At 32.3% G+C, this 26,469-nt stretch overlaps 4 protein-coding genes across 4 annotated transcripts; all 4 read left to right on the plus strand.

The window, feature by feature from the left end:
- The first annotated feature begins 6,921 nt into the window (after window positions 1-6,921).
- LOC112511715 (isoflavone 2'-hydroxylase-like) lies at window positions 6,922-8,583 on the plus strand. Its single transcript, XM_025117426.1, has 2 exons — window positions 6,922-7,815; window positions 7,900-8,583. Exons 1-2 carry the CDS (start codon window positions 6,922-6,924, stop codon window positions 8,521-8,523), a joined length of 1,518 nt encoding a protein of 505 aa, XP_024973194.1. The 3' UTR covers window positions 8,524-8,583.
- Window positions 8,584-13,818: 5,235 nt separating this feature from the next.
- Window positions 13,819-15,567, plus strand: LOC112510742 (cytochrome P450 81D1-like). The gene is made up of 3 exons (XM_025116067.1): window positions 13,819-14,388; window positions 14,539-14,874; window positions 14,947-15,567. The coding sequence occupies exons 1-3, from the start codon at window positions 13,819-13,821 to the stop codon at window positions 15,565-15,567; spliced, it is 1,527 nt and encodes a 508-aa protein (XP_024971835.1).
- A 767-nt stretch (window positions 15,568-16,334) lies between these two features.
- Window positions 16,335-18,566, plus strand: LOC112511456 (isoflavone 3'-hydroxylase-like). Its single transcript, XM_025117079.1, has 2 exons — window positions 16,335-17,228; window positions 17,787-18,566. The coding sequence occupies exons 1-2, from the start codon at window positions 16,344-16,346 to the stop codon at window positions 18,405-18,407; spliced, it is 1,506 nt and encodes a 501-aa protein (XP_024972847.1). The 5' UTR covers window positions 16,335-16,343; the 3' UTR covers window positions 18,408-18,566.
- Window positions 18,567-24,320: 5,754 nt separating this feature from the next.
- On the plus strand, window positions 24,321-26,139 carry LOC112511421 (isoflavone 3'-hydroxylase-like). The gene is made up of 2 exons (XM_025117030.1): window positions 24,321-25,205; window positions 25,384-26,139. The coding sequence occupies exons 1-2, from the start codon at window positions 24,321-24,323 to the stop codon at window positions 26,002-26,004; spliced, it is 1,506 nt and encodes a 501-aa protein (XP_024972798.1). The 3' UTR covers window positions 26,005-26,139.
- The last annotated feature ends 330 nt before the right edge of the window (window positions 26,140-26,469 follow it).

Below are 26,469 nucleotides of genomic sequence, written 5' to 3' on the forward strand. Positions count from 1 at the left end.
TTAGTTTCCTATAAAAACTACAAAAATATAAACGACATAAACGTAAACCTAAATATCATACATCAAAAATAAAATAGCGTATACAATTAAAAATACAAATTTGGCTAAAAAAATTCGATTGTTCGGTTCAAAAACATTCGAATCAAAACTTTGGTGACCGTGGCCGTAAAGGAAACTGGTTCTGCGATTAAGACAACTTCGTGACATTCTCCCTCCCTCGTCTCTTCTTACGAATTTACTGGGCCTTGTCAAGTCTTTAATAGTTTCTAGAAACATTAATTAGAAGGATCATCAAGTCGTTACAAGCCTTTCATTAGAAATTAAGAGGCTATATATAATGCTATAAAAGATAAAGCCTTATGAGCTATTAATTCATCAAATTAGCCACACTATTTATTACCTTAGAGGCTACTAATTCTTTGGTATTGAAGAAATTAGACCTTTTTTTATTAACCTGGATATCCAACCCGTTATGCGAGCTGACTAATCCCAAAACGACCACCAACTTTGCAGATAATGCGGAGTCACAACATTTGAACCTTCGTGTCCACAAGGGGAAATTAGACCTTCGTTTTTTACCCATAGATTTACAAATTTGTTTATATGAATCTTAGCTAATGTTATAGAACCTAAAATTAATAGGTAGACAAACTTTTCAATGCATCTAAAATGACTTGATTGATAACCACTAGTAAACAAACACATGATCTTACCAGTTAAATTACCTTTCGTAGTTAAGCAATTAAACATTAATTGTCAGTTACAAAGGTCAATATGAACTAACATTTCATTTTTAAAATTTTTAAAATCAAATTACTCGTGGGATATTCCGATTTGTTAATGATAAAATATTCTACTACAAATCTGCCAGAAACATCTTCAATTTTTATATTATTATTGCTAGATTACTATCATTATTATAATTTTTATATTATTATTATTCATTAGTATTATTATAACTAGTAAGATTGAAAAATAACCATTGTTGACCCATCTTGCTCCAATATGATCCATTTTTACCCAATAATCAATAATCATGTTGTGCGAATGAGATTGACCCGTTTATACTTATTATCATCAACTTAAACTCATTCTGATATGTTATTATCATCATGGTTCATTACAGCCTATTAAGACTCATAAAATCCCAATAAGAACCTTTTATGACTTATTATAGCTCAATAAGACAAATTACGACTCATTATGTGTTTGTGTCTAGGTAGTACTACATATATGTATGATGTGTGTATTAGGACTCGATAAGAACAGTAGAGCCGTTAAAGCCCAACAAGACTCTTTATAACTTATTAAAGACCACTAACACCCGAGGGAATTCATAACTATCTCAATTTTTTCGTTTTTCTTTTAACTCATTACGTGTTTCTATACTGCGAGAAAAATGAGCTTCGACGAGGCTTCTTTAGCGACGAAATGTTTCAACCACAAGCTATAGCGGCAACATTGCATTGCTATAAATTGTGTTGTGATGATGAATAGACTTTTTAGCAATGACAAGTCATCGCCAAAACCCATGTTTTTCTCGTGGTTAGGTATATGCTGCATATATGTATGTGGTGTGTATTTGGACACGATAAGACCATGAAGAACCACTTATAGCCTATTAAGACACATTAAAGCCTACTCAGACTCGTTAGAGCCTAATAAGACCCTTTAAAACTTATTACAGCCCACTAAAACCAATTATGACTCATTACATGTTTGTATGTAAATATGTATTGCCTATACGTTTGTGGTGTGTATTAGGATGCAATAAGACCACTAAGATCCATTAAAGCCCACCAAGATATACTAAAGCCTAATAAACCCTTTTATGACTTATTAAAGCCCAATAACATCAATTATGATATTATGTGTTTATATACTTCATGAATGTATGTGTTGTGTATTGGGGCTTGATGTGTGTTTGTATGTATGTGATTAATCGATATATTTGCCACGTTGTCTAAGTAATGCATATGTAATCAAATGTGTGTGTGTGTATATGTATGTATAATACATATGTCACTGTATATGTATGTACGTTTTCGATATGGATATACGTTTATGTATATATAGGTATATGTATTTAATTCTGTATGTTCGTATGCGTATGTAAGTATATTATACATATGACTTGTAATCATATGAGACCAAACTGTTTTCGTAAGACCCATCTATATGAGACCAAACTGTTTTCGTAAGACCATCTAAATAACACTAAACTTTCACAACAAAACACTGTGAAGGTAACCTTCACGGTGTTTTTACTGTGAAGGTTCGAAGTTCTTTTTACTTTTACAATATTTTGCTGTGAACTTTCAAATGTTATTTTGTGGTCTTACAGTTCTCACGAAAGTAAGTTGGTTTTATATGAACCTAACCCTTATATATATATATATATATATATATATATATAGACTTGGGATCATGTGAGACCAGCTTGTTTTCGTGAGACCCGTGAGACCAACATTTTACACTTGAAACTTCACAGCAAAATGCTGTGAAGGTTCGACTTTTTTTAAACATTCACAGTGTTTTTGCTGTGAAGGTTACGTGTAAAAATGTGGTCTCACGGGTCTCACGAAAACAGGCTGGTCTCACGTGAACCCAACCCTATATATATATATATATAGGGGTCCATTCAAGGAAGAACTGATTAGTTTGTGATAACCGTGATATCCAATGTGAACCACTCATTTAAGACATTTAAAGATTTTTTTTAAATAAGTTAAAAAAGGGTAATATAGTAATTCTATTTTTGACAACTAATCAAAATATTTAATTAATTTTTTTAGAATGAAATATTTAATTTAAAATAGTTACCTAATATACATTATATTTTAAAGATGTTTGTGAATCAACTTGTATCATAGTGATATCGTTCACAATGTTTCACGTGTGTCACAATGTATTTCTTTGTTTTATGAAATATATCATAACATGCATTTTTATTATTTTCATTGATTTACAAATGGTATCACATTGTGCATCTTGTATGTATATCTGGGTATCACAGTGAATATAGTTTGTAGGTATCATAGTGTGTATCTTGTGTTCACATAAGGATTATCGGAATACATTATTAAAAAAATGTGTATCACCGACGGAAGTTTCTGGCGAAAATTCCATCGGAAAACCAGTGACGGATTCCGACAGATTTCTGACGGATCCCAAAAAGTCAAGAAAAATCAACTTTCGCCGACGTCCGCCACAAATCCGTCATTGATTTTTTTTTTAAAAATAAAATTTTATTTCTACAACTTCCCCAACGGTTTTTTGACGGATTTGTGACAGATTTTTTACTTGTTTAATACCGTCATAAATCCGTCACAAAATTGGTCTAAATTATTTAAATAAATTAATTAGCGTTAACTAATAAAATTTCCGATGGATTTTAATTGATTCTTATATTTAATTATACTCCGTCGGAAATCTGTTGAAAATGTTTAAGAAAACTTTTTTTTTATTATTCTCTTCCAAAAGATGTTTTAAAAAATAGTTCCGACGGAATATAAAATTTATAATAAAAAATTATACTCCATCGGAAATGTTTATATAAGAAACTTTTTTTTAATTATTTTCCCTTCCAAAAAAATATGTTTAAAGAAATAGTTTCGTCGGAATATAATTTTTATGTCGGAAATGTTTAAGAAAACATTTTTTTATTCTTTTCCCTACCAAAAAATTATGTTTAAGAAAATAGTTCCGACGGAAAATAAATTTTATAATAAAAATTATATTCCGTCGGAAATGTTTAAGAGATTTTTTTTTAAATTCTTTTCCTTTCCAAAAAAATATGTTAAAAATAGTTCTGATGGATTTTCGACGCAATATAAATTTTATAATAAAAATTTATATTCCATCGGAAATGATTAAGAAACCTTTTTTAGTAGTGATAAGGTTTGCCGAATAAGCTTCGTCGGAGAGAGGAAATAGGAGAGATGAGAGAGCATATTTTATAAAATCCCTAATATGCCTTCAATTAATATTTGAAGTTAAAATTACTAAAATTATTAATTTCATAATTTAACCTTTGATTTATGGTGTCTGATTGGTTTGAGCTTGAGCTCCAAAGGTCAAGAGTATCTGGATGTCTCATGTTCAAATCCAATGAGGAATAAAAATCTCCTTGTGGCCACGGAGGTTCAAATGCGGTGACTTCGGGCTATCCGCAAAGCAGGTGGTCGCCCTGGGATTAGTCGGCTCGCATAATGGGCTGGATATCCAGGTTAATAAAAAAAATTGACTTTTAATGATTTGTCACTGATTTCAGACAAAATAAATTCGTCGGTGAAAATTCATTGTTTAGTAGTGACCTTGCTCACTTTTCCTGGATTATCTTATTTTTTTTTCCAGGTTTTAAAGTATCTAGCATTTTTAATTCTAGATTATTTACAACTTTTGTTAAATATCAGGATGCTACACTATTTTTAGTACTATAGTACAAAATTCTCAAAATGTCATACGACACCTACACCAACAAACATTTTCTCGTCGTTTAGTTGATGTTGGGTCTTCTATTGTCAGTGGACAAATAAAGTAGATTCGAGATTGCAAGCAACATTCAATATGCAACATGTACTGCAAACTCTCGAACGACTTTATCCTTTTAAAGTTTCTAAAAGGGAAACCTAATGTCAATTCAATCAAGAAGAGGTTTTTTGCATGCTTAAAATGTGCAATTTGAGGAAGTTTACTACTTCCACAAATTGCATGTGTAGCTCTATTGACCCTTGCAAACAATGTTGTTAGAAGTGCTAAGATGACATTTCTTATTATAATATCACCAACTTGTTATTACAATGTACTTTTAAAATGTGTCTAATAACAACATGTTTTTACAAATTTTCTTATTATAGCATTCTATCTTCGTTTTTTCTTATTACAACAATGTGCTTTCAAAATATTTTTTATTATATGCATCGTACTTTCAAAAATTTCTCGTTATAGCATTGGGTAACCTTTTAAATTAAATTTACTAATTATATCAGGTTTCTTTGCCACCTCATCGTCCACGTAGGCTGTCCACATGTACGATAGTGATAACATGACATTTCTTATTATAACATCACTAACTTCTATTACAGTATTGTACTTTTAATTTTAATATTTTTATCATTTAAATATTGTAAATTTAATCAAATATGTTTACTAAAAATTATAATATCAGAAATTAAACCTATTTACAAAATATCACTATTTCATGAATAAAAATATTCATAAAAATCATTCGTTTCATCGAGTTCATCGTAAATTTCATGGCTTACTTTGTTTTTAAATTAGATTTTTATTAAAGAAGTTCATATAATAGTAACTCTATTAATTACCTAAAGCTGATATCTTAATCTTGTAAATAAAATCACATTACCGGTTGTTCTCAACTTCTCATGGAACAAACCATCGTCTTATTGTTATTTAAACTCATTTTTACTCATTCATTCTCACATATATCAGCATCACTTTTTTAATGTTTTAAATTAACCAAAAAATAGTCTAAGGCATTATTTGACAAAAATAAGTTAGTTTATTTTCTGGGTGTACGTTTGAATGTACATAATTAAGCTAGCTTTTTGAAACGTTACCTTAAGTAGCGTTTTGGTAGCTTATTGTCACTTTTTTGTATAATAACACTCATTAATATTAATTATTAATAAACATTAATTAAAACTTAATTTTAATTATACATTAATATTATCTATTAATTCTTTAATTAATTATATTAATTATTTTTATTACTTTTTAATTATTATTAAATATATTTATTTATCAAAAAAATATATAACAATCCTATAATGTTATATTATGAACCAGATTTTATTTTCCCTTTTTTAAAATTGTTTTAAATTAGATTTTTCTTTTAAATGACATTTAAGTTATCCCATGTGTAACAGATTATCCTATGTGGCTTCCATGTTATTTTAAGTTTGACAAGTTAACAAAGAAAAACTTGTCAAAAGGTAACAGGTTATCCAATGCTATAACGGGTAAATTTTTGAAAGTACGATGCCCTAATAAAAAATATTTTGAAAGTACATTATTGTAATAAGAAAAAGTGAAAGTAAAATACTATAATAAGCAAATTTGTAACAATAGGTTGCTATTTCACATATTTTGTTTTGTTATTTATCATAATTTATATTTTAAAGCTATATTTTACAAACAAAAAATAAATAAACCATTCACATGATAAATTAAATTAATTCGAATTTCATTCAATCTGTCATCAATCAAACATATGATTAAACCAGATTTAATTCCATTTCGTTTCAAATCTTTAGATTCCAATTTTTTAACAAACTTCATTTAATCCAAAAATATTCTGCAAATATGAAGGCCTTTAATAGTTTCTAGAAACATTAAATAGAAGGATCATAAAGTCGTTAATTACTAGCTATTTCATTAGGAGTCAAGGAGGCTATAATGCTATACAAGATAAGACTGATGAGCTATTAATTCATGAAATCAGCCACACTATTTATTACCTTAGAGACTACTAATTATGTGGTATCCAAGAAATTAAACCCTTTTTGTATCTTTGGTATATATATATATATATATATTAGTTTATGTGAATTTCAGCTAATATTATAGAACACGAAGCTAATATTATAGAACATGAAGCTAATAGTTAAACAAACCTGAAAGGATTTGATCAACTCGTATACATAGACCCTAAAGAAACACATGATATTAAGCAAATAGACTTAACTAGTAGGGTTCATAAAGACGAACTAAAACACCTTTCGTACGCAAGTCCTTTAATTTAGAAATGTAACATCTACGATTGTTGTTATAAAGGAGGATCCGTTATATGTAAACGTTATATATTTGTTCATCATACGACAAAACATTATGTTACATATAAACGCGGATATTTGTATGTAACACATAATAAATTCATTCCCCAAAAAAAACCGATCAATGGATGTCCTCTATCTTTACATCGTCTACCTCGCATTACTTATAGCTTCGTATATATTTGCAACACATTTGCGTTCGAAAATCTCGAACCTCCCACCAACTGTGTTCCCAACCCTCCCGATAATCGGCCACCTCTACCTTTTCAAATCTCCGCTCTATCGAACCTTTGCCAAAATCTCTGCCAGATATGGCCCGATCATCATTCTCCATTTTGGGTTTCGTCGTGTTCTCTTAGTCTCCTCCCCTTCTGCAGTTGAAGAATGCTTCACCAAGAATGACTTAGTCTTTGCTAATCGTCCTAAAATGCTCTACGGCAAGATCATTGGCAACAACTACACTAGCATGAGTTGGGCATCTTATAGTGACCATTGGCGCAACCTCCGCCGCATCGCCTCTACTGAACTCTTATCTCTTCATCACCTCAACGAGCTCCATGCAATACGAGAGGAGGAAGGTGGGGTCATGATTCATAACCTGTTGTTGACAAGTTCTTCCCCGGTGAATATGAAGTCGGTTTTCTATGAGCTGACGTTGAATGTGATGATGAGGATGATCTCTGGGAAGAGGTATTTCAGTGGCGATATTGCAGATGTGGATGAAGAAGGGAAACGGTTCAAGAAGCTACTCGAGGAGATGTTTTTGTCTTCAGGTGCATCGAATTTGGCGGATTACTTGCCGAATTTGAGCTGGTTGGGAGTAAAGGGATCGGAGAAGAAGCTAATTGCTTTGCAGGAAAACATAAATGTGTTCTTTCAAGGATTAATCAACCAACTTAAGCAAGTGAAAGGAGGTGAAGTAGAAAATCAAAAGAAGACGATGATTGAAGTTCTGTTATCGTTACAACGATTACATCCTGAATACTACAATGATGAAATGATTAAAAGCTTTGTGATGGTAAACCCTTCTTCTATTTCTGTTTGAATTTCCTTTTTCATTTCCATGTGAAAGATCTAAGTAAATGTTTATGGTACTGATTAGGTTCTACTATCAGCTGGTACTGAAACTTCTTCTGGAACCATGGAATGGGGTTTATCTCTTCTGCTAAATAACCCACAAGTCATAGAAAAGGCACGCAATGAGATTGACCTTCATGTTGGCAAACATCGCTTTATCCAAGAATCAGACATAGCAGATTTACCTTACCTACGTTGCATCCTGAACGAGACATTACGACTGTACCCAGCAGCCCCATTATTACTTCCTCACGAGTCATCGGAGGATTCCCTTGTCGGCGGCTATCACATCCCCCGTGGGACAATGCTTCTCGTCAACCAGTGGGCCATAAATCAGGACCCCAAGCTATGGACTGACCCTGAAAGGTTCAACCCAGAAAGGTTTGAAGGGGTAGAAGACACAAGAGATAATGGGTTCAAGTTAATCCCGTTTGGGTCTGGTAGGAGGAGTTGTCCTGGAGAAGGGTTGGCATTGCGTATGGTTGGGTTGACTTTAGGGTTACTCATCCAGTGCTTTGAGTGGGAAAGGATTAGTGGAGATATGGTTGACATGATTGAAGGTCCTGGGCTGACCATCCCCAAGGCTAAACCATTGTTAGCCAAGTGTACACCTCGTCCCGTGATGCAGAATGTACTCTCCCAGCTATGACTCCATCATCATCCCTTCTCCCTCATCGCAACAACTTCCACACTTTGCAGAAAATAGAATATTATTGAAGTGCGAATGTTTTTCTATACCTTTAAAGAAGATCGTTATTGAATTTGAAAGGTCAATATACTTGGTTTTAGGTACGATTTATTCCATTCATCTCATACTTGAGAAGATCACACTACAAGAAATCACATCTATAGCGATGAAGGTTATAGCGACATTTTGCCGTAGGAGATCCCCGAGACACAAGTATTCTCATGTGTAATAAATCAAAAGTACTATTTAAGCCTAATATTAATAAACTAGTTTATTTTTTAAGCTTTTTGTAAGAGTCTCGTTTTTATACCTATAAGCTAGCTTATTGAAAAGGTACCTACAATATTAATATGTTTATTAAGAGTTAAGTTATTTCCTCTTCTTTATAACGTTTCGACCATGAAATATTATATAACGATTATTTGTATGTTTATGTTATTGACGACAATCCAAAAAATATGCGTCATAAATTACTAGCTTGTTCTTATTTAATAGAGAGGGCTTACCCGCTATGCGAGCCGATTAATCCCAGGGCGACCACCTGCTTTGCAGATAACCCGGAGTCACCGCATTTGAACCTCCGTGGCCACAAGGGGATTTTTATTCCTCCTTGGATTTGAACCTGTGACCTCCTAGTACTTTTGACATTTGGAGCTAAGTTCAAACCAATCAGGCACCATCCTTGTGGTTAAATTGTTATTTTTTTGTCAACACTCATTTATACAAGTTTGATATAGAGTTATATATTGCTTGAATACTTTAAACCAAGCACGCATCCAGGCCCGTTCCTGACATTTTTTAGGCCTTGGGCGAACATAAAAACAGGGGCCCCACTGCAAGAAACAAGGCTTTTAGCAACGACTTTTGTTGTCGCTAAAAGTCCGTTTATTATTAGAAATATTATATAACAAAAACATGTCGTCGCTATAACTTGTGACACATGTCATCGCTAAAAGGCGCATCGTGAAAGCTCACTTTTCTTGTAGTGACCTTCGGTAAATATAAAAAAAAAATTCAATAAATGTTTTTCATTAGTATAAAATTGAGTACAAGAAATGCTAATAATTTACTGAGTAAATAAATCTTATTTATCTTTATTATAGATATATAAAAATATACTTAAATTTACGTACTTCTTATTAGATAATTTTAAACCAAGAGTATATAAACTATGGTTGAAAAATTTTTATAAAAAGTAAGAATTTTTTACTTTATAACAAGAAATATGTGTTATTTTGATACAAAAAGAGAATTCGTGTTAATGAAATAATCGTGAGGTCAATGAGAGATTAATAATAAAGAAGATTATCAAGGTATTATAGACAAGTAGACAAATGAAAATCAATAAGAATATGAAAGAAAAGATGATACATTGAGATCTAGTAAAAATAAATAATGAATTAAACATATAATATGCAAGCTCAACAAATGATTGTTTGAGCAGTTAAATAGAATCCTGTTGTGTGGTGGAATCCCAATGAAAGATACATAAGTCAAACAATTAATGAAAATATTTAATTCTATATTTTTTTTTTGCTCAACTAAAATAAGATGTTAATATTAAAAGTTTATGGAACATGACATATATAAAAGACATTACTAAATACATCTAGTAGAAAAAATTTATTGATTAATCACAAAACCATGAAACATGTCATAAATCATAATAACAATAGATTAATTGTCAAAAAAAAAGTAAAATATTTTATGTAGAAACAAAAATAGATAACGATAGTCAACAAAAAACAATTAGAACAACATAACCAAATAGCAATAGTCAATAAAAATAGAAATTGATAAAACTATCTAACAAAAATATATAGCAATAGCAAACACATGATCTTAACGTTGAATTGTTGAAGCACGAAAATACTCAAGCATATAAAGATAGCAATAGCCAATATCATTGGACCTTGTTGGAGATAAAAAAAAATTAGAAGGACAATAAACAACAGCATATAATGAATGACCAATTAATTTATTTTATTTTCTTCTCCAATGTAATTAGTTGATATATTTTTTGGCCCTTATTATCTACTAAATTATTGCTCTCTTATTATATGCTACAATTTTTTGGTTTTTTTTAATTTATTAAATTCTTTTAGACTATTATATATTTTAAGGGGAAAATTTGGGCCCCTGATATTTTTGGGCCCTAGGCGTGCGCCCGTGCCACCCTCCCCCAGGGACGGCCCTGCACGCATCACGCTTGTGTTAAGTATTTAAGGAGGAATAAAAATTCTTTTGTGGCCATGGAGGTTCAAATGCGGTGATTTTGGGCTACCTACGAAACGAATGGTCACCCTGAAATTAATGGGCTCGCATAACATGTTGGATATCTAGGTTAATAAAAAAATACTTTAATTTTAAAAATATAAGATGGGTAGGGCCAAGAACTCTGGATTTCTTTAAATTTGGTCAGCAACCAATTTGGAAACTTGATGTGGGTTCACTCTTTGCTTATCTCGTACTATTTTCCTCATTACTCGACTCCCTTCAAATACACACGTTTAGCATGCATGCATGCAGGGGGGGACCTAACGCGAAACTTTTTTTTTTTATTAACCTGGATATCCAAATCGCTATACAAGCCGATTAATCTCAAAGCGACCATCTGCTTTGCAGATAGCCCAAAGTCACCACATTTGAACCTCCATGGTCACAAGATGATTTTTATTCCTCCTTAAATTTGAAGAATTGATATCGAATTTTATACATGTAAACTAAGAAACAAATGTATTTTAGCCGCAAAAATCATCTAGGAAAATTTTCGTTGGTGATTAACGACGGATCACCTACAAAATACCATTAGTTTGGTAGAACCCGAGGTTTTTTGAGAAAATACCAACGGATCATCCAGAGAATACGTAGGTAATTTGTCACCGATTTAAATCACCCACCAACTTTTGTGATGGTTTTATGACGGATTTCCCTAGGAAAAGTTTGTAGGTAAAAGTCTTTCATTTAATAGTGGTAGGGATTATTGTCAGATACTTTTTATTGAATCGACTTTTGATAGAAAGTTACACGATCAAACAACATTACTCCACTTAAAGTACAAAACTAAAACCATATGTAGTAATTTTTTTCGTGGATTCAAATCTAAATCACTAAAAAGACGTTTCGGACTATTAGGTAAAGAGAGTACCAAATATAGGCTTGTCCCTTTGCCATATGTCGAAACCACTAGTGCCCATGGTTTTAATCGAGATATTTCATATTTCGCTACTAGGAAGTTAACTTTTATTGACAAAATCGCCTTCCAGTAATTCGGTGGTGTAACTTTGATGGACCCAGGAAATTTGATTTTCTTTTTCTTGGATTGATTGATTTATGTCACAATATTGTCGGTGGTCTGATGTAAATTCTAATTTTTCTTTATTTAATTTTTTTTAATTATTGATGAATTAATTTTAATTATATAATTAAACATGCCAATAATTTTCATATGATTTTTTATTTTTTAAAAATTAGCAAAATTATAATTAATTAAAAACCTTTGGTAATTTAACTTAATGTGTTTTTTTTACGTTTTTTAAGTCTTTAAAGCTATCGATGAATCATCGACAAAATTTAAAAGATTAAAAAATTATTTAAATTCCATCAGTAATTTAAACAATAATTTTTTTTTTGTTTTTATTTCTTTAAAATTATAACAAACCAGATTTAACACGATATTCTGGGGGTGTTTGAGATTGCTTATTTAAAACAACTTATGTTTTTCTTGTAAAAATGCTTATTAACTTATGTGGTATCAAACCGGAGTTAAATAAAACAAGGTTAAAATTGTAAACTGGTAATAAACAGTTTTTTACAAGTCAGGAAGGGTTAACTTATCAAAAACAGCTTATTACCGGTTTGGTACCGGTATAAGCAGTTTTTTTTCTTATCCAAACACCAGAAAACAGATTATTATCGGTGTCAGACTGAAATAAGTTAAAAAACAGTTTTTATAAGCAATCCCAAATACCCCCTCTAACTCGTTTATTTGAATGTATCATACTTACGTTTACTTTTGTATCGTTTACATTATACTTTTTATAATTTTGTAAATTACATCGTAAATTGAAAAAAACAAAAAAAAAATCAAATATGGACATGAGTGAAAATCAGTCGGTAATTATTTATTAGTAATTAACTAAAAATAATTAAAAATAAATAAATTCCGTTTGATAATTTAATTAATCAGTAGTGGATTACTATTGGCCATTTTCGCCAATGATTTTAATTACCGATTTAATTAAGCCTTAGTTAAACAATTTTAATTAAATTTAAGAACTTGAGCAGGGGATTTAGCGGCTACTAATCCGTAACCGATAATCAACCAATAATCAAATTACCAAAGGGGCCATCAAATGTGTGTGTATATATATATATAGAGAGAGAGAGAGAAAGAGGGGATGAGTCATTATACAACTTTTTACATTTATACAATCAATACAATCCAATTTCAACTATTCATTTGGAGTCATAAAAAAAACAACCCTTTTCATAATGTTGTAACCCATCTAAACCACATATTCATTAGATGAATGGATAAACATATATTAATGGCATTTTTGAAATTAGTACACACGAGGAATATAATGAAATAGAAAGCACCGACAACCACAACAAATTCTTTTGAAATGGAATTGGTTTTTTTTTAGTTCTAATACATGCCAACTTTCATACTACTTATTTTATTACTTAAAAATATTGTAAAATTGTTTTTGAGATAGAACCCCAAATAAAATAATCATACAAATCCATCAAAATAAATCATTTAAATATGTTATTGAGTCGTGTTTGAGATAAATATTAAATTTTAAAAAAAATCGTATAGATAATAAGACAACTCAATTTTTACATATGAATATTTCAACTAGTTTTTAACAAACATGATTTTTTCACCGGTTAACTTATTAATTATCAACTAACTTATCAATCAATAATTAATTTATCAATTAGTTTGTCCAACGTGATTATGTCTTTAACCAAAGGGTCTTTAGCCTAGTTGTATGTGAGTCATTGGCCTTCTAGGAAGTTATAAGTTCAAACCCCATCAAAGATAAGGAGAGAGTGTGAATTTATTTGTTCTATTTACCGTATATAAATGTTATATACTTTCAAAAAAATTCTATCTTTAGTTAAAAGATAATAATATTTATTTAAGAATAAAATAATGAATGAAGATAATAATGTTAAGAAAACGTGGTCATCTTTTTGGCTTATAAATACTGAAAAGGAAACCAGAGTTGATATATAGTAGAAATCATGGAATACGGACACTTGTATCTATTGCTGCTAATTTTAGCTTGCTTCATATTCAACCGATATTTGATTCCTAATTTAAGGAATCTACCGCCAACTCCATTATCGGCCATGACAGTAATAGGCTACCTTTTCTTCTTCAAGCAGCCCATCCACCGAACCCTCTCCCAAATCGCCACCCGCCATGGTCCCATTTTGCTCCTCCGTTTTGGTTTCCGACGAGTCCTTCTTATCTCCTCCTCCTCGGCTGCGGAGGATCTCTTCACCAAAAACGACGCCGTCTTTGCCCACCGACCTAAGTTGTTGGCGGGGAAGCAATTTGGACACAACTACACCAACCTTGCTTGGGCACCTCGAGGTGCCCTCTGGCGTCACCTCCGCCGTGTCTCCTGCCTTGAGATCCTCCCATTCCATCGTCTCACGGACCACCATGACTCACTTGCAGACGAGGTGAAGCTGTTGCTTGGCCGTCTTTTCCATTCTGACAACGAAATAGTAGAGTTAAAACCCGTGTTTCTGGAGCTTGTGGTTGATGTGATGATAAGGATGTTCACAGGAAAAAGGTTTTCTTCAGTATACTTGAAACTTGTTTTCTATATCATGTTTTATTAGCTTATGTGTTTCAACAATGGCTGCGAGTTTTGATCAAATAACCATGAAAATGGAAATAATGCATGTCTTTTTTCATCAATTTTTAGTGTTTGTGACGGGTATTGCCGAAAGAAATTGACAGCAAGGATGAATGCGATGGAGTCAATTTCGTTTTTGGACTATGTGACCAGTTCATTCAGGATGACAACAGCAGAGCCAGATTTGGGGTATTTTATGCCAATATTGAAGTTGCTGGGACTGAGAGGGTTGGAACATAGGATGAAGGAGTTGCAGCAAAAGGGAGATTTGCTTATGGACAACTTAATTGGAGAGCTAAGAACAAAGATGCTTGAATTTTCTGATGGATCAGGTGATCAGAGAGAAGAGAAAGTGATTGAGTTCTTATTGGCTAGACAAAAAGACGATCCTAAGGGTTACCATGATGAAATTATTAGAGGACTGTTGCTCGTAAGTTCTTGTGTTTTCTACTTCTAGAGTTTTGATTACCATGAGTATTCTAAACAGATCTATATTTTTTAGGTGTTAATGGCATCAGGTACTGACACATCTGCCGGAATCATGGAGTGGGCATTTTCTCTTCTATTGAACCATCCAGAAGTTCTACAAAAAGCACAGAATGAGATCAAGAATTATGTGGGCAGTGATCGTTTCCTAGAGCAGTCAGACATAGACCATTTGCCTTATCTAAATTGCATTGTTAAGGAGACAATGCGAATGTACCCGGTTGCCCCTTTGCTAGTCCCTCATGAGTCGTCAAAGGAATGTACAATCGGAGGGTACAACATTCCAAAAGGCACCATGTTAATGGTGAACGTTTGGGCTATTCAGAACGACCCCAATATATGGATAGAACCCGCAAAGTTCAAACCAGAAAGATTCGAAAAGGTTGTAGGCGAAAGAGATGGATTTAAGCTAATGCCCTTCGGATATGGAAGGAGAAGTTGTCCTGGTAAGCACATGGCAATGCGTGTGATCAGTTTGGCATTGGGCTCACTTATTCATTGCTTCGACTGGGAAAGAGTTGGTGAGAAGATGGTTGACTTGACCGAAGAAACCGGACTTGCCTTGCTCAAGGCACAGCCATTGATGGCTGTGTGTCGCTCATGTTCCGCGATGAAGGATCTACTTTCTGAAATTTGAGCATGTCTTTGGCAGGGATAACAATCATCAGTCAAAAACTATGTTGGTTTGCTCTAGTTTTATCTGTAATAAGGGTTTGTATCAGATAAATCATGTTAGCTAGAGTGGTATGTACTAACTATATCATCTTGACAGTGATCAGATAATATCTATTAGTAAAAATGTGATTTCTAGTACAAAAATAGGGTGCTGACAATTTCTAAGTGTCTGAATTAACTGACTGATTTACAAGACTTAATTTATAGGATTAAAAGATAAAAGCGTCCTATCTAAAGACGTTGTAATAAACTTATAGGATGCTTTCGGACGTCTTAACAAATTTTTTAGAAAATTTTTAATACAAAACGTCACAATAACTGTTTTATAGGACACAAAATCATACACTTATTTTCATAAGACATTTTTCAAATAGTGTTTTATATATAAAATAGCTAATACGATAACTTTTTATAGAAATGTTCTAAAAACTAGTTACGACGTCCAAACGTCATATAAACTTATTACAACGTCTTTAAATATGACATTTTATATTTTGATCTTATAAATTAAGTCTAATAAAACGGTTTATTATGATTCTTAGAAATTTTTACAATAAAGTCAATTCTATTACGTCCCAAACTTAGCCTACAAGAAAAATAATAAACAATCCATAAAATGGAAAACTAAGCATTCATTCGTTCTACACGTAATCAATTGAAATCTTAAGCATTTGGATTTGATTTCCTATAAAAACTAAAACCAAAATCCACCATTAACATACACCAAGAACTTCAACAATGGAGATTCCCTATCTCTACATCTCTCTCATACTGATTCTAGCTTCTTATCTGTTCACATCCCACTTCCGCCGCAGAGCCTCCAACCTCCCGCCGACCGTCTTCCCATCCTTCCCTATAATCGGCCATCTTTATCTTTTGAAACCACCCCTCTACAGAACCTTGGCCAAAATCTCCACCAAGTATGGCCCCATCGTCCACCTCCGCTTCGGATCCCGCCGTGTCCTCTTGGTCTCGTCACCTTCCGCCGTTGAAGAATGCTTCACCAAGAACGACATCACCTTTGCCAACCGCCCACGGATGCTTTTCGGAAAGATCATCGGCCTGAACTACACTACTTTGGCTTGGACACCGTATGGCGACAACTGGCGTAACCTCCGTCGTATAGCATCAATCGAGATTTTATCTATTCATCGCCTCAATGAGTTCCATGATATACGCGTTGACGAAGGCAGGCTTCTGATTCGTAAGCTGTTGTCTAACTATTCTTCGCCGGTGACTGTGAAGTCGGTTTTCTATGAACAGACATTGAACGTGATGATGAGGATGATATCTGGGAAGAGGTATTTCGGTGGTGATAAATTGGAGGAAGAAGGGAAACAACTCCGGCAGATACTGGACGACTCGTTTGTACTCGCGGGTGCTTCAAATATTGGGGATTACTTGCCCATTTTGAGTTGGTTGGGAGTGAAGAGATTGGAGAAAAAGTTGATCGCATTGAAGGAAAGGAGGGATGTTTTCTTTCAAGGTTTGATTGAGCAGGTTAGAGAAGGGAATGGGGATCAAGCACGAAATAAGAGGAAGACGATGATCGAACTATTATTGTCGTTACAAGAATCAGATCCCGAATACTACACTGATGCATTGATCCGAAACTTTGTGCTGGTAAGATCCTTCTTGGCTGAAGTTTCCTGTTTGTGCTAAAAACAATTGAAAATTGGTCATCAATCACGATTTGAAGTACATGATGTTCTAGAAATCTGAAATCTAACCTAGATTCAAGTCCTACAGTATAATAAATATATCACACAGATTTTTTATTCATGTTTTATATTAGATATCATTATCTGAACGCAAGGTCAAACTTTTGGTATTAGATAGATATTCCTAATAAACAAAAAAGGGACTTGACTAATCACACTACCTGCCGTAACGATTAATACAACCTTATTTCTGTCCTTTTCGAGCTTCGTCATTAAACTTGATGAGTCATGAGTACCAAAATCTTCAATTAATAACTGGATATAGATTTCTGATTGATTAGAATAAGATCCAAGAACCATTTCCATCAAAGTTATGTTCTTGATCTGAATCTTGAAACTTCTTTAAGAATGCTATTCGTCTGAACATTGTAAAGGGTGTTAGAATGCTGAAAATCAGTGAATAGGCGTGGAAATGGTTTCTGATTATAGTTATATCTAAGAGAATGATTACTGTGATCAGGTAATATTAGGAGGTAGGACTGATACTTCATCTGGAACCATGGAATGGGCCATGTCTCTTTTGCTAAACCACCCACAAGTTCTGCAAAAGGCAAAAAACGAGATTGACAGAAATGTTGGCACACATCGTCTTGTTGAAGAATCAGACATGCCTAATCTACCTTACCTCCGTTGCATCATAAATGAGACACTGCGATTGTATCCCCCAGGCCCGATATTTATTCCACACGAGTCATCAGACGATTGTGTTGTCGGGGGCTATAACATCCCACGTGGAACGATGCTGCTTGTCAATCAATGGGCCATCCAACATGACCCGAAGGTGTGGACTGATCCAGAAAGGTTCGATCCAAAAAGGTTTGAAGGGTTAGATGGCACACGAGATGGGTTTAAGCTGTTGCCTTTCGGGTCTGGAAGGACGAGTTGTCCAGGTGAAGGGTTGGCGGTCCGTATGGTTGGGGTAACTTTGGGTTTGATTATCCAGTGCTTTGATTGGGAAAGGGTAAGTGAAGCCATGGTTGACATGACTGAAGGTCCTGGACTCACCATGCCCAAGGCTGAACCGTTGGTAGCCAAGTGCAAACCGCGTCTAGAGATGCAGAATCTACTGTCCCAGCTGTGAGTCCGTTGTCAAACTTATGTTTGGTGTTGGTGCATTTGCCACTGTTTGTTGCTTTTTTTGGCTCGGGATTATTTGTATGTAAATTAATAAAAACTCGATAGTCCTGACTGAGATGGTTTTCCTGCGTGAGGGACGTGAAGATTAGTGAGGAGTGGGTTTGGGAAGATGAAGGGGGTGTTTGGTATCGCTTATAAAAGTTGTTTTTTAACTTATTTCAGTTTGATATCTGTGATAAGCTGCTTTCTAGTGTTTGGATAAGAAAAAAAACTGTTTATACCGGTGACAAACCGATAATAAGCTGTTTTTGATAAGTTAATCATTCATGACTTATGAAAAACTGTTTATTACCAGTTTATAATTTTAACCCTCTTATACAAAACTCCGGTTTTATACCACATAAGTTTTTTTGTAAGGGTGTTCGGGCCAAAGCCCGACTAATCCCCGGCAAATTTGGAGGCTAAACATGGTCCCACTTAAATGTCGCCAACACTCCACTCCCAGGGCTCGAACTCGGGTTCATGACTATGTCATGCCCAAGCCTTTACCACTAGGCTGGAAGGTCTTTGACTTATACCACATAAGTTAATAAACAATTTTTTTTTATAAAGTTAATAAACAATTTTATAAAAAAAACATAAGGGTGTGGGTTTCATATGTGTATAGCAAATTACATGTTTGGCCCTGTGGCTTTGAATACAAAATAAGAAGAAACAAGAAAAAGACTAAAATACCCCTTTATTTGACCAGCTTAACAAAAAAAATTAACAGAGCAATCCATAAATATGTCAAAATAGAAACCCGGGCTATTAAAACATATATATAAACCACAAGCGTTAAGAATGTAGTTTACTTTTATATAAAATCTCAGGATTTAACAATTATGAACCATGAGTCTGAAATTTTTGTAATCTTGATCTGGGTCTTGATATCTTCTAAGGTAGTTTCATACCCTTCATGTTTTGATAAAAAAAATTGAAAGAAATTTTTTGATCTAAAATTTACGGAGTCTATTTTTTTCTTCTATTATATTTCGACATGATTTATTTAAATTAGTTTTCATATGTCTTTAAATCTAACAAAATTATAATGCTTAGGAGGTTTGTCTTTAATGACCGGACATCTTATGTTAGTTTTTTAGAGAGAGAGAGAAATAATCTGGTCTGTTAAAGCTTTAATATCGTATAAATCAGATAAATCTGGGTAATTTTATTTATCTAACTTTTTTGTGAAATTATCAAAGGTATTTTCCATATTTTTTTACCTCTGACTTTCCTATCGTCTAGGTTAGAATGCAAAATTTTTATTTCATTATTTAACACAGAAACGGTGTCTACAAGACAAAAAAAAAGGTCTTTTTTTCCAATCTCAGCTAAATTAATTAACAAATCTAAATAGTATTTTGAGCCGGTTCTAAGGAATAAAAGACTATGCTGATGGATCTTTTCAAAATTACCCTTAAACGTATTTTTACAGCTAACGTAATAGATCTTTTATTTGTGATCGATAGTTAAGACCAAGATAGTCCAACTGTTTATTTTCTAGTTTTAAATTTTTTATTTTTTTGACAAAAAGATTAAACTACTGCAAATAACAAATAGATAAAAAAAATGGGATGCTGATAAAATAGCAATAAAAGACCAAAACAGTAAAATATTCTTCTTAATTTTTCAAGAAAATCAAAGGACAAACGAATAAAGTTATTTCTTATTTTTTTTTTTTTTTGAAGTAGGAATCGGGACAGATTAAGGACAAAATACAGTAACAAATTTAACTAGGTAGAAATTAAAGATGATCGTATATATTGCTCTGATACCAATACGAGGAGGGGTACCAGATGCAACAAAGGTAAACACGTATACGAACTTAAATCCTACTTGATTTTTTTTTCTATTTAGACTAGTAACGATATTGATGTAATCTCTTTCTCTGATAGATTCGAAAGACGACAAAGAGGTTCACTCTGACCTTAACTTAGTTTGTAGTTTGGGTCACTCATTATCAACATCAGCAATGTACAAGTTTATTAAGAAATTAGGTTTTTTAACACTTAAAAACAAAATTTTAAAAACATGAAATAAATAACAGTAATGATGTAATCCCTTTTTCAGACAACTTTTATAGATGACAAGAAGACTCACTCCGGCTTGATGAAGATTTAAATTAAATCGGAACTACGTATATTATAATATGTTATATTAATGTAATAATAATATAGTATATAAATTATATAATTATTAATTATATTAATATATTTATTAAAATATAATATATTATACTATAATATAATATGATAATTATATTATATATTAATATATATTTTAATATATTACTTAAATATATTTATTAGTTATATTTGTTTTTTGATATAAGATGTTTTTTGTACTTTTTATGTCAGCATTTTCATATGATATAGACATTTATTGCATCAATCCATCATTTTGTATATCGAGTGAACAATAAAGGATATATGATATCATTAAACTAATACTCTTGAACTTGGATCTTGTAACATTTTGGATAGTCGGCAACAAGTTGAAATCGTAAAACATTCTAAGTGTTTGATCAAATGTTATTATGTATTATTAACAAATCTAAAGGTTGAGGCTAACAAATATATTAATTAATTAGATTAATATATTATATAAGTATATTATATCATATATTAATATATTAATTAATATACAATATTATAATAAGATATCATATTAATATATTAATTCTGTTACATGGTTTTTCTCATCTTAGGCTAGTATTTAATATATTGATAAACATATATTTGTTTTATAATATATTTCATTCAGTTCACAATGTGAAACTTTTTTATTTGAAATTTTTCTTCACAAACAAGCTAAAAATGTTTATATTATGAAACAAATACATGTAGAACAAATATATTGTGAAATAAATACACGGACCGACCATAGAACCCTGTTCAATAAGTGATGTTAATCGATATTTAAAATGTTGGTCTTAGATTAAAAAAAATCCTATAAGATATCACATAATGCACTAGTTCTCAAGGTTATCACAATTTAATGAGTTCTAAAAAAAAGGTCACCCATTATATTAATATAATTAATATATTAATTATGAATTTTATATTAATATATTGATAAATGAGGTCTTCTTTTAAGAACTTGACAATTTGTAGAAACTTTGAAATCTATTTTAAACCATAAAATTATATTAAATTGAGAAGTTAATAATTTTGGTAATTCTGAATTATAATAAATAAAAGATCTTGTGGGGTATTTTAAAATTAACCTCTCTAACCACAAGAATGGTGTCTGATTGATTTTGAGCTTGGCTTCAAAGGTCAAAAGTATCAGAATGTCTCAGGTTCAAATCCAAGGAGGAATAAAAATCCCCTTGTGGCTACGGAGGTTAAAATGCGGTGACTCCGAGCTATCTGCAAAGTAGGTGGTCGTTTTGGGATTAATCGGCTCGCATAGCGAGCTCGATATCCAGGTTAATCAAAAAAAAAATAACCTCTCTCCTCTCTCCTCATATTAAAAATGTTACCTAAAAAATTAAAACTAAACCTAGCAAGAAGCATACCACATTGTGAACACCAAATATCATAACATATTATGAACACCAAATAAAATTATATTTAAACGTATCACTTGTGAATACCATGTGAATATAATAAATATATTGTGAACATATCATGAATCTACAAAATGGATTTGAGGGAATATAGGCTTTTTTAGGATTTCTAAAATAACAAAAAATTGGAAATTTAAAAAGTTATATAAAAAATGACTCAACAATTCATCTCCTGAGTTTACCTAAATATTACCATATTTGTAATATTTATGTCTGTAATATTACGGACCTAAATATTACGACATTTACAATATTTATGTCTGCAATAAAATTGGTCAATCTTACATAACTTGATTAATTAGTAATTTTTTTAAAAACTATAACTAAAAATTAAATTAAATATTTTACTAAAATCATTTAACACAATTTTATTATCTATAAAACTAAATAAGTATAAGTTAGATTTTTATATAACTTGCATGTTCATTATTAGAATTGTTATATTTGTTTTTGGATAACTAAATATATTAAACAATAATTAAAAAACAATCATACAAAAATAATTGTTATGATCAATGACAATTCTAAATAATTAATAATTAATATTAAGGTATAATGTACAATTAAAATTAATTACTATTTATTAATATTAGTAATAAATAATATTTTATCATTTTTATTTATTGATAAATATATATATATATAGAGAGAGAGAGAGAGAGAGAGAGATTGTTTCAAATGCAACCTATGACATTTGTACAACAATGCAACCTAATAAATTTAAATATTTATGCAAATGATGAGAGTTCATTTATTATGATTTAAATATTTATGAAAGATTAATAAGATTCATTAATTATTATCAATATTTTATATTATGAAACAATCAAAACTTCTATGAAATAACATATTCATCAAATTAAATGGACGGTTGAGATTGGGTTGTATTGGTTATACAAATGTAAAGAGTTGTATAATAACCCACATTTCTCTCTCTCTCTCTCTCTCTCTCTATATATATATATATATTTAATAATAATTAATATTAGGAAGAGAAAAAAAATGAGAAAAAAAAAACTTCTCATAAATTATTCCAGCTAGCTTTTAAGGCACCTTATAAATTAGGTACAAGCTAGTTTATGTCTATTCAAACATGTACTAAAAAAAAACTACTTTAAAATATCTCCAACAGCTTCTCAAAATAGAGAAAATTGGGATTTTGAGCAACTTTTTGCTCCAATAGATTCCCCAAAACTTTATCTAAACGGGAGAAAGTAAGAGAGAGTGTAAAATCTTTAAATTTGGGGAAATTCCATAAATGATTACCATGAGGGTGAAAGTGAAACATTTTTTTTAATATATTCTACCAATAAAAATCTTTAGATTGAAATTTTATGCAAGAGAAATAATATTTTATTGAATATATGAAATATTTTAATAATATAATGAATGTTATAATCTCCAAAATAGAGAAATTATTGGAGATGAATACGATGTTTTTAGATTTTTTTAAATTTTGATTCTCTATTATAGTGAATTTTTGGAGAATCTGTTAAATATCTCTTGTAACCTAACTTATATTTGTCGAATAATGTCTAATATATTTTAAATTTAATTAATTAATTAATATAAGAGATAATTATGTGTAAATTCTTTAGGGTGTGTTTGGTGCATAGGACAAAACAAGACAGGGATCTCTATCCTATGTTTGCATGACTTTTATATAAAACAGATAGGAACAGAGTGAAAAAAAAATGGAACAAACTTGTTCCATCCATACCCCATGGAAAAGGGTGGAACAAGGTGAACATACTTATATTTCACCAATATAACTTCAAATAAAACTTAATTCTCTTCTAAAGTATCAAATAGGTCTCTTTTTTATATTTTATTAATTCTTTAAATTCTCTTCAACAATTTCTATATTTTTATTAATTTATGTAATTTATTATATATTAATGATAAAAAATAATGTAGAAAATGAATAAAAACAAATATTAGAAACCACATAAACTTTTTATTTAATGTGTGAAAACTTTCTAATGATATATTTTTGTTATAAAAAATAATTATTCTATTATAATTTAATAAATTACATAAATTAGTTAAAATAAACAACTCATTATAATTTAATAAATTACATAAATTAGTTAAAATAAACAACTCATTATGGGTAAATTGGTCATTTTACTTGTTTTAATTTATCCAATTTTATTTTACCAAATGTTGAACAATTATCCGTTCTATTCTATCCTATCATTGTCTAGACACACCCTTATAAAACTAAAACCAAAATTTGGGATTTGATTTCCTATAAAAACTAAAACCAAAATCCACCATTTACATACACTAAGAACTTCAACAATGGAGATTCCCTATCTCTATATCTCCCTCCTACTGCTTCTAGCTTCTTATCTCTTCACATCCCGCTTCCGCCGTGGAACCGCCAACCTCCCGCCGCACGTCTTCCCGTCCTTCCCCATAATCGGCCATCTTTATCTTTTGAAACCACCCCTCTACAAAACCTTGGCCAAAATCTCCACCAAGTACGGCCCCATCGTCCACCTCCGCTTCGGATCCCGCCGTGTCCTCTTGGTCTCATCACCTTCCGCCGCCGAAGAATGCTTAACCAAGAACGACATCACTTTTGCCAACCGCCCCCGGATGCTATTCGGCAAGATCCTCGGCATGAACTACACTACCTTGGCTTGGTCATCTTACGGAGACAACTGGCGCAACCTCCGCCGCATAGCATCAATCGAGATTTTATCCATTCACCGCCTTAATGAGTTACAGGATATACGCGTTGAAGAAGGCAGGCTTCTGATTCATAAGCTGTTGTCTAATTCTTCTTCGCCGGTGACTGTGAAGTCGGTTTTCTATGAACATACGTTGAATATGATGATGAGGATGATATCTGGGAAGAGGTATTTCGATGGTGATAAATTGGAGGAAGAAGGGAAAGAATTCAAGAAGATACTGCGTGACACGTTTGTACTCATGGGTGCTTCAAACGTTGGCGATTACTTGCCGATTTTGAGCTGGTTGGGAGTGAATGAATTGGAGAAGAAGTTAATCGCGTTGAAGGAAAGGAGGGATGTTTTCTTCCAAGGGTTGATCGAGCAGCTTAGAAAAGGGAAAGGTGATCAAGTCGGAAACAAGAGAAAGAATATGATCGAAGTGTTGTTGTCTTTACAAGAATCAGATCCGGAATACTACACCGATGAATTGATCCGAAACTTTGTGCTGGTAAGATCCTTCTTGGCTGAATTAGTTTCTTGTGTGCTAAAAACAATTGAAACTTGGTTATCAATCACCATTTCAAGGAACATCGACCCATCTTGTGAACCAAGATGAGTGTGCAGATGGATGTAGATAAGCTGTTTCTGATTATAATGACATCTAAGAGCATGATTACTGTGATCAGGTAATATTAATAGGTGGGACTGACAATTCATCTGGAACCATGGAATGGGCCATGTCTCTTTTGCTAAACCACCCACAAGTTCTGCAGAAGGCACAAAACGAGATTGACAGAAATGTTGGCAAATATCGTTTTGTTGAAGAATCAGACATGCCTAATCTACCTTACCTCCGTTGCATCATAAATGAGACACTGCGATTGTATCCTCCAGGCCCGATACTTATTCCACACGAATCATCAGAGGATTGTGTTGTCGGGGGTTACAACATCCCGAGTGGGACCATGCTGCTTGTCAATCAATGGGCCATCCAACATGACCCGAAAGTGTGGACAGATCCAGATTGGTTCAATCCAGAAAGATTTGAAGGGCTAGAAGGCACACGAGATGGGTTTAAACTGTTGCCGTTCGGGTCCGGAAGGAGGAGTTGTCCAGGTGAAGGGTTGGCGATTCGTATGGTTGGGGTAACTTTGGCCTTGATTATCCAGTGCTTTGATTGGGAAAGGCCAAGTGAAGCCATGGTTGACATGACTGAAGGTCCTGGACTCACCATCCCCAAGGCTGAACCGTTGGTAGCCAAGTGCAAACCGCGTCTAGAGTTGCAGAATCTACTGTCTCAGCTGTGAGTCCGTTGTCAAACTTATGTTTGGTGTTGGTGCATTTGACGTTGTTTGTAGCCTTTTTTGGCATGGGTTTATGAATATTTGTATGTGGAAGTTGTTGAATGGTCAAACGGTGAATGATTAAGAGGGTTTTATGATTTAATGCAAAATGAAATATAATTAATTGTTTGGTAATTAATCAGAATGATATTAGGGTGTTGATCGAATGGTGAAACGAGGCCCTAAATACAAAATCATTCAGAAGGTTTTAGAACCATTAAGAGACATATTTTTTTTGACAAACAAGATTCACCTTTTAATGATTCAGAATGCTTCATCTTAATAGAACTATTAAGAGATAAACAAACAACCAACTCGATCAAATTCAAAAAATTCAGATGGCAAGTATGTAGAACCAATAGCAACTTTCTTGTCCTAAGATTTAATTATGAGAACAAAACTTTCTATTTAATGTTTAGTGATTAGATA

Source organism: Cynara cardunculus, assembly GCF_001531365.2.
Source record: "Cynara cardunculus var. scolymus isolate 2C chromosome LG 4, CcrdV1, whole genome shotgun sequence".
Classification (NCBI taxonomy): domain Eukaryota; kingdom Viridiplantae; phylum Streptophyta; class Magnoliopsida; order Asterales; family Asteraceae; genus Cynara; species Cynara cardunculus.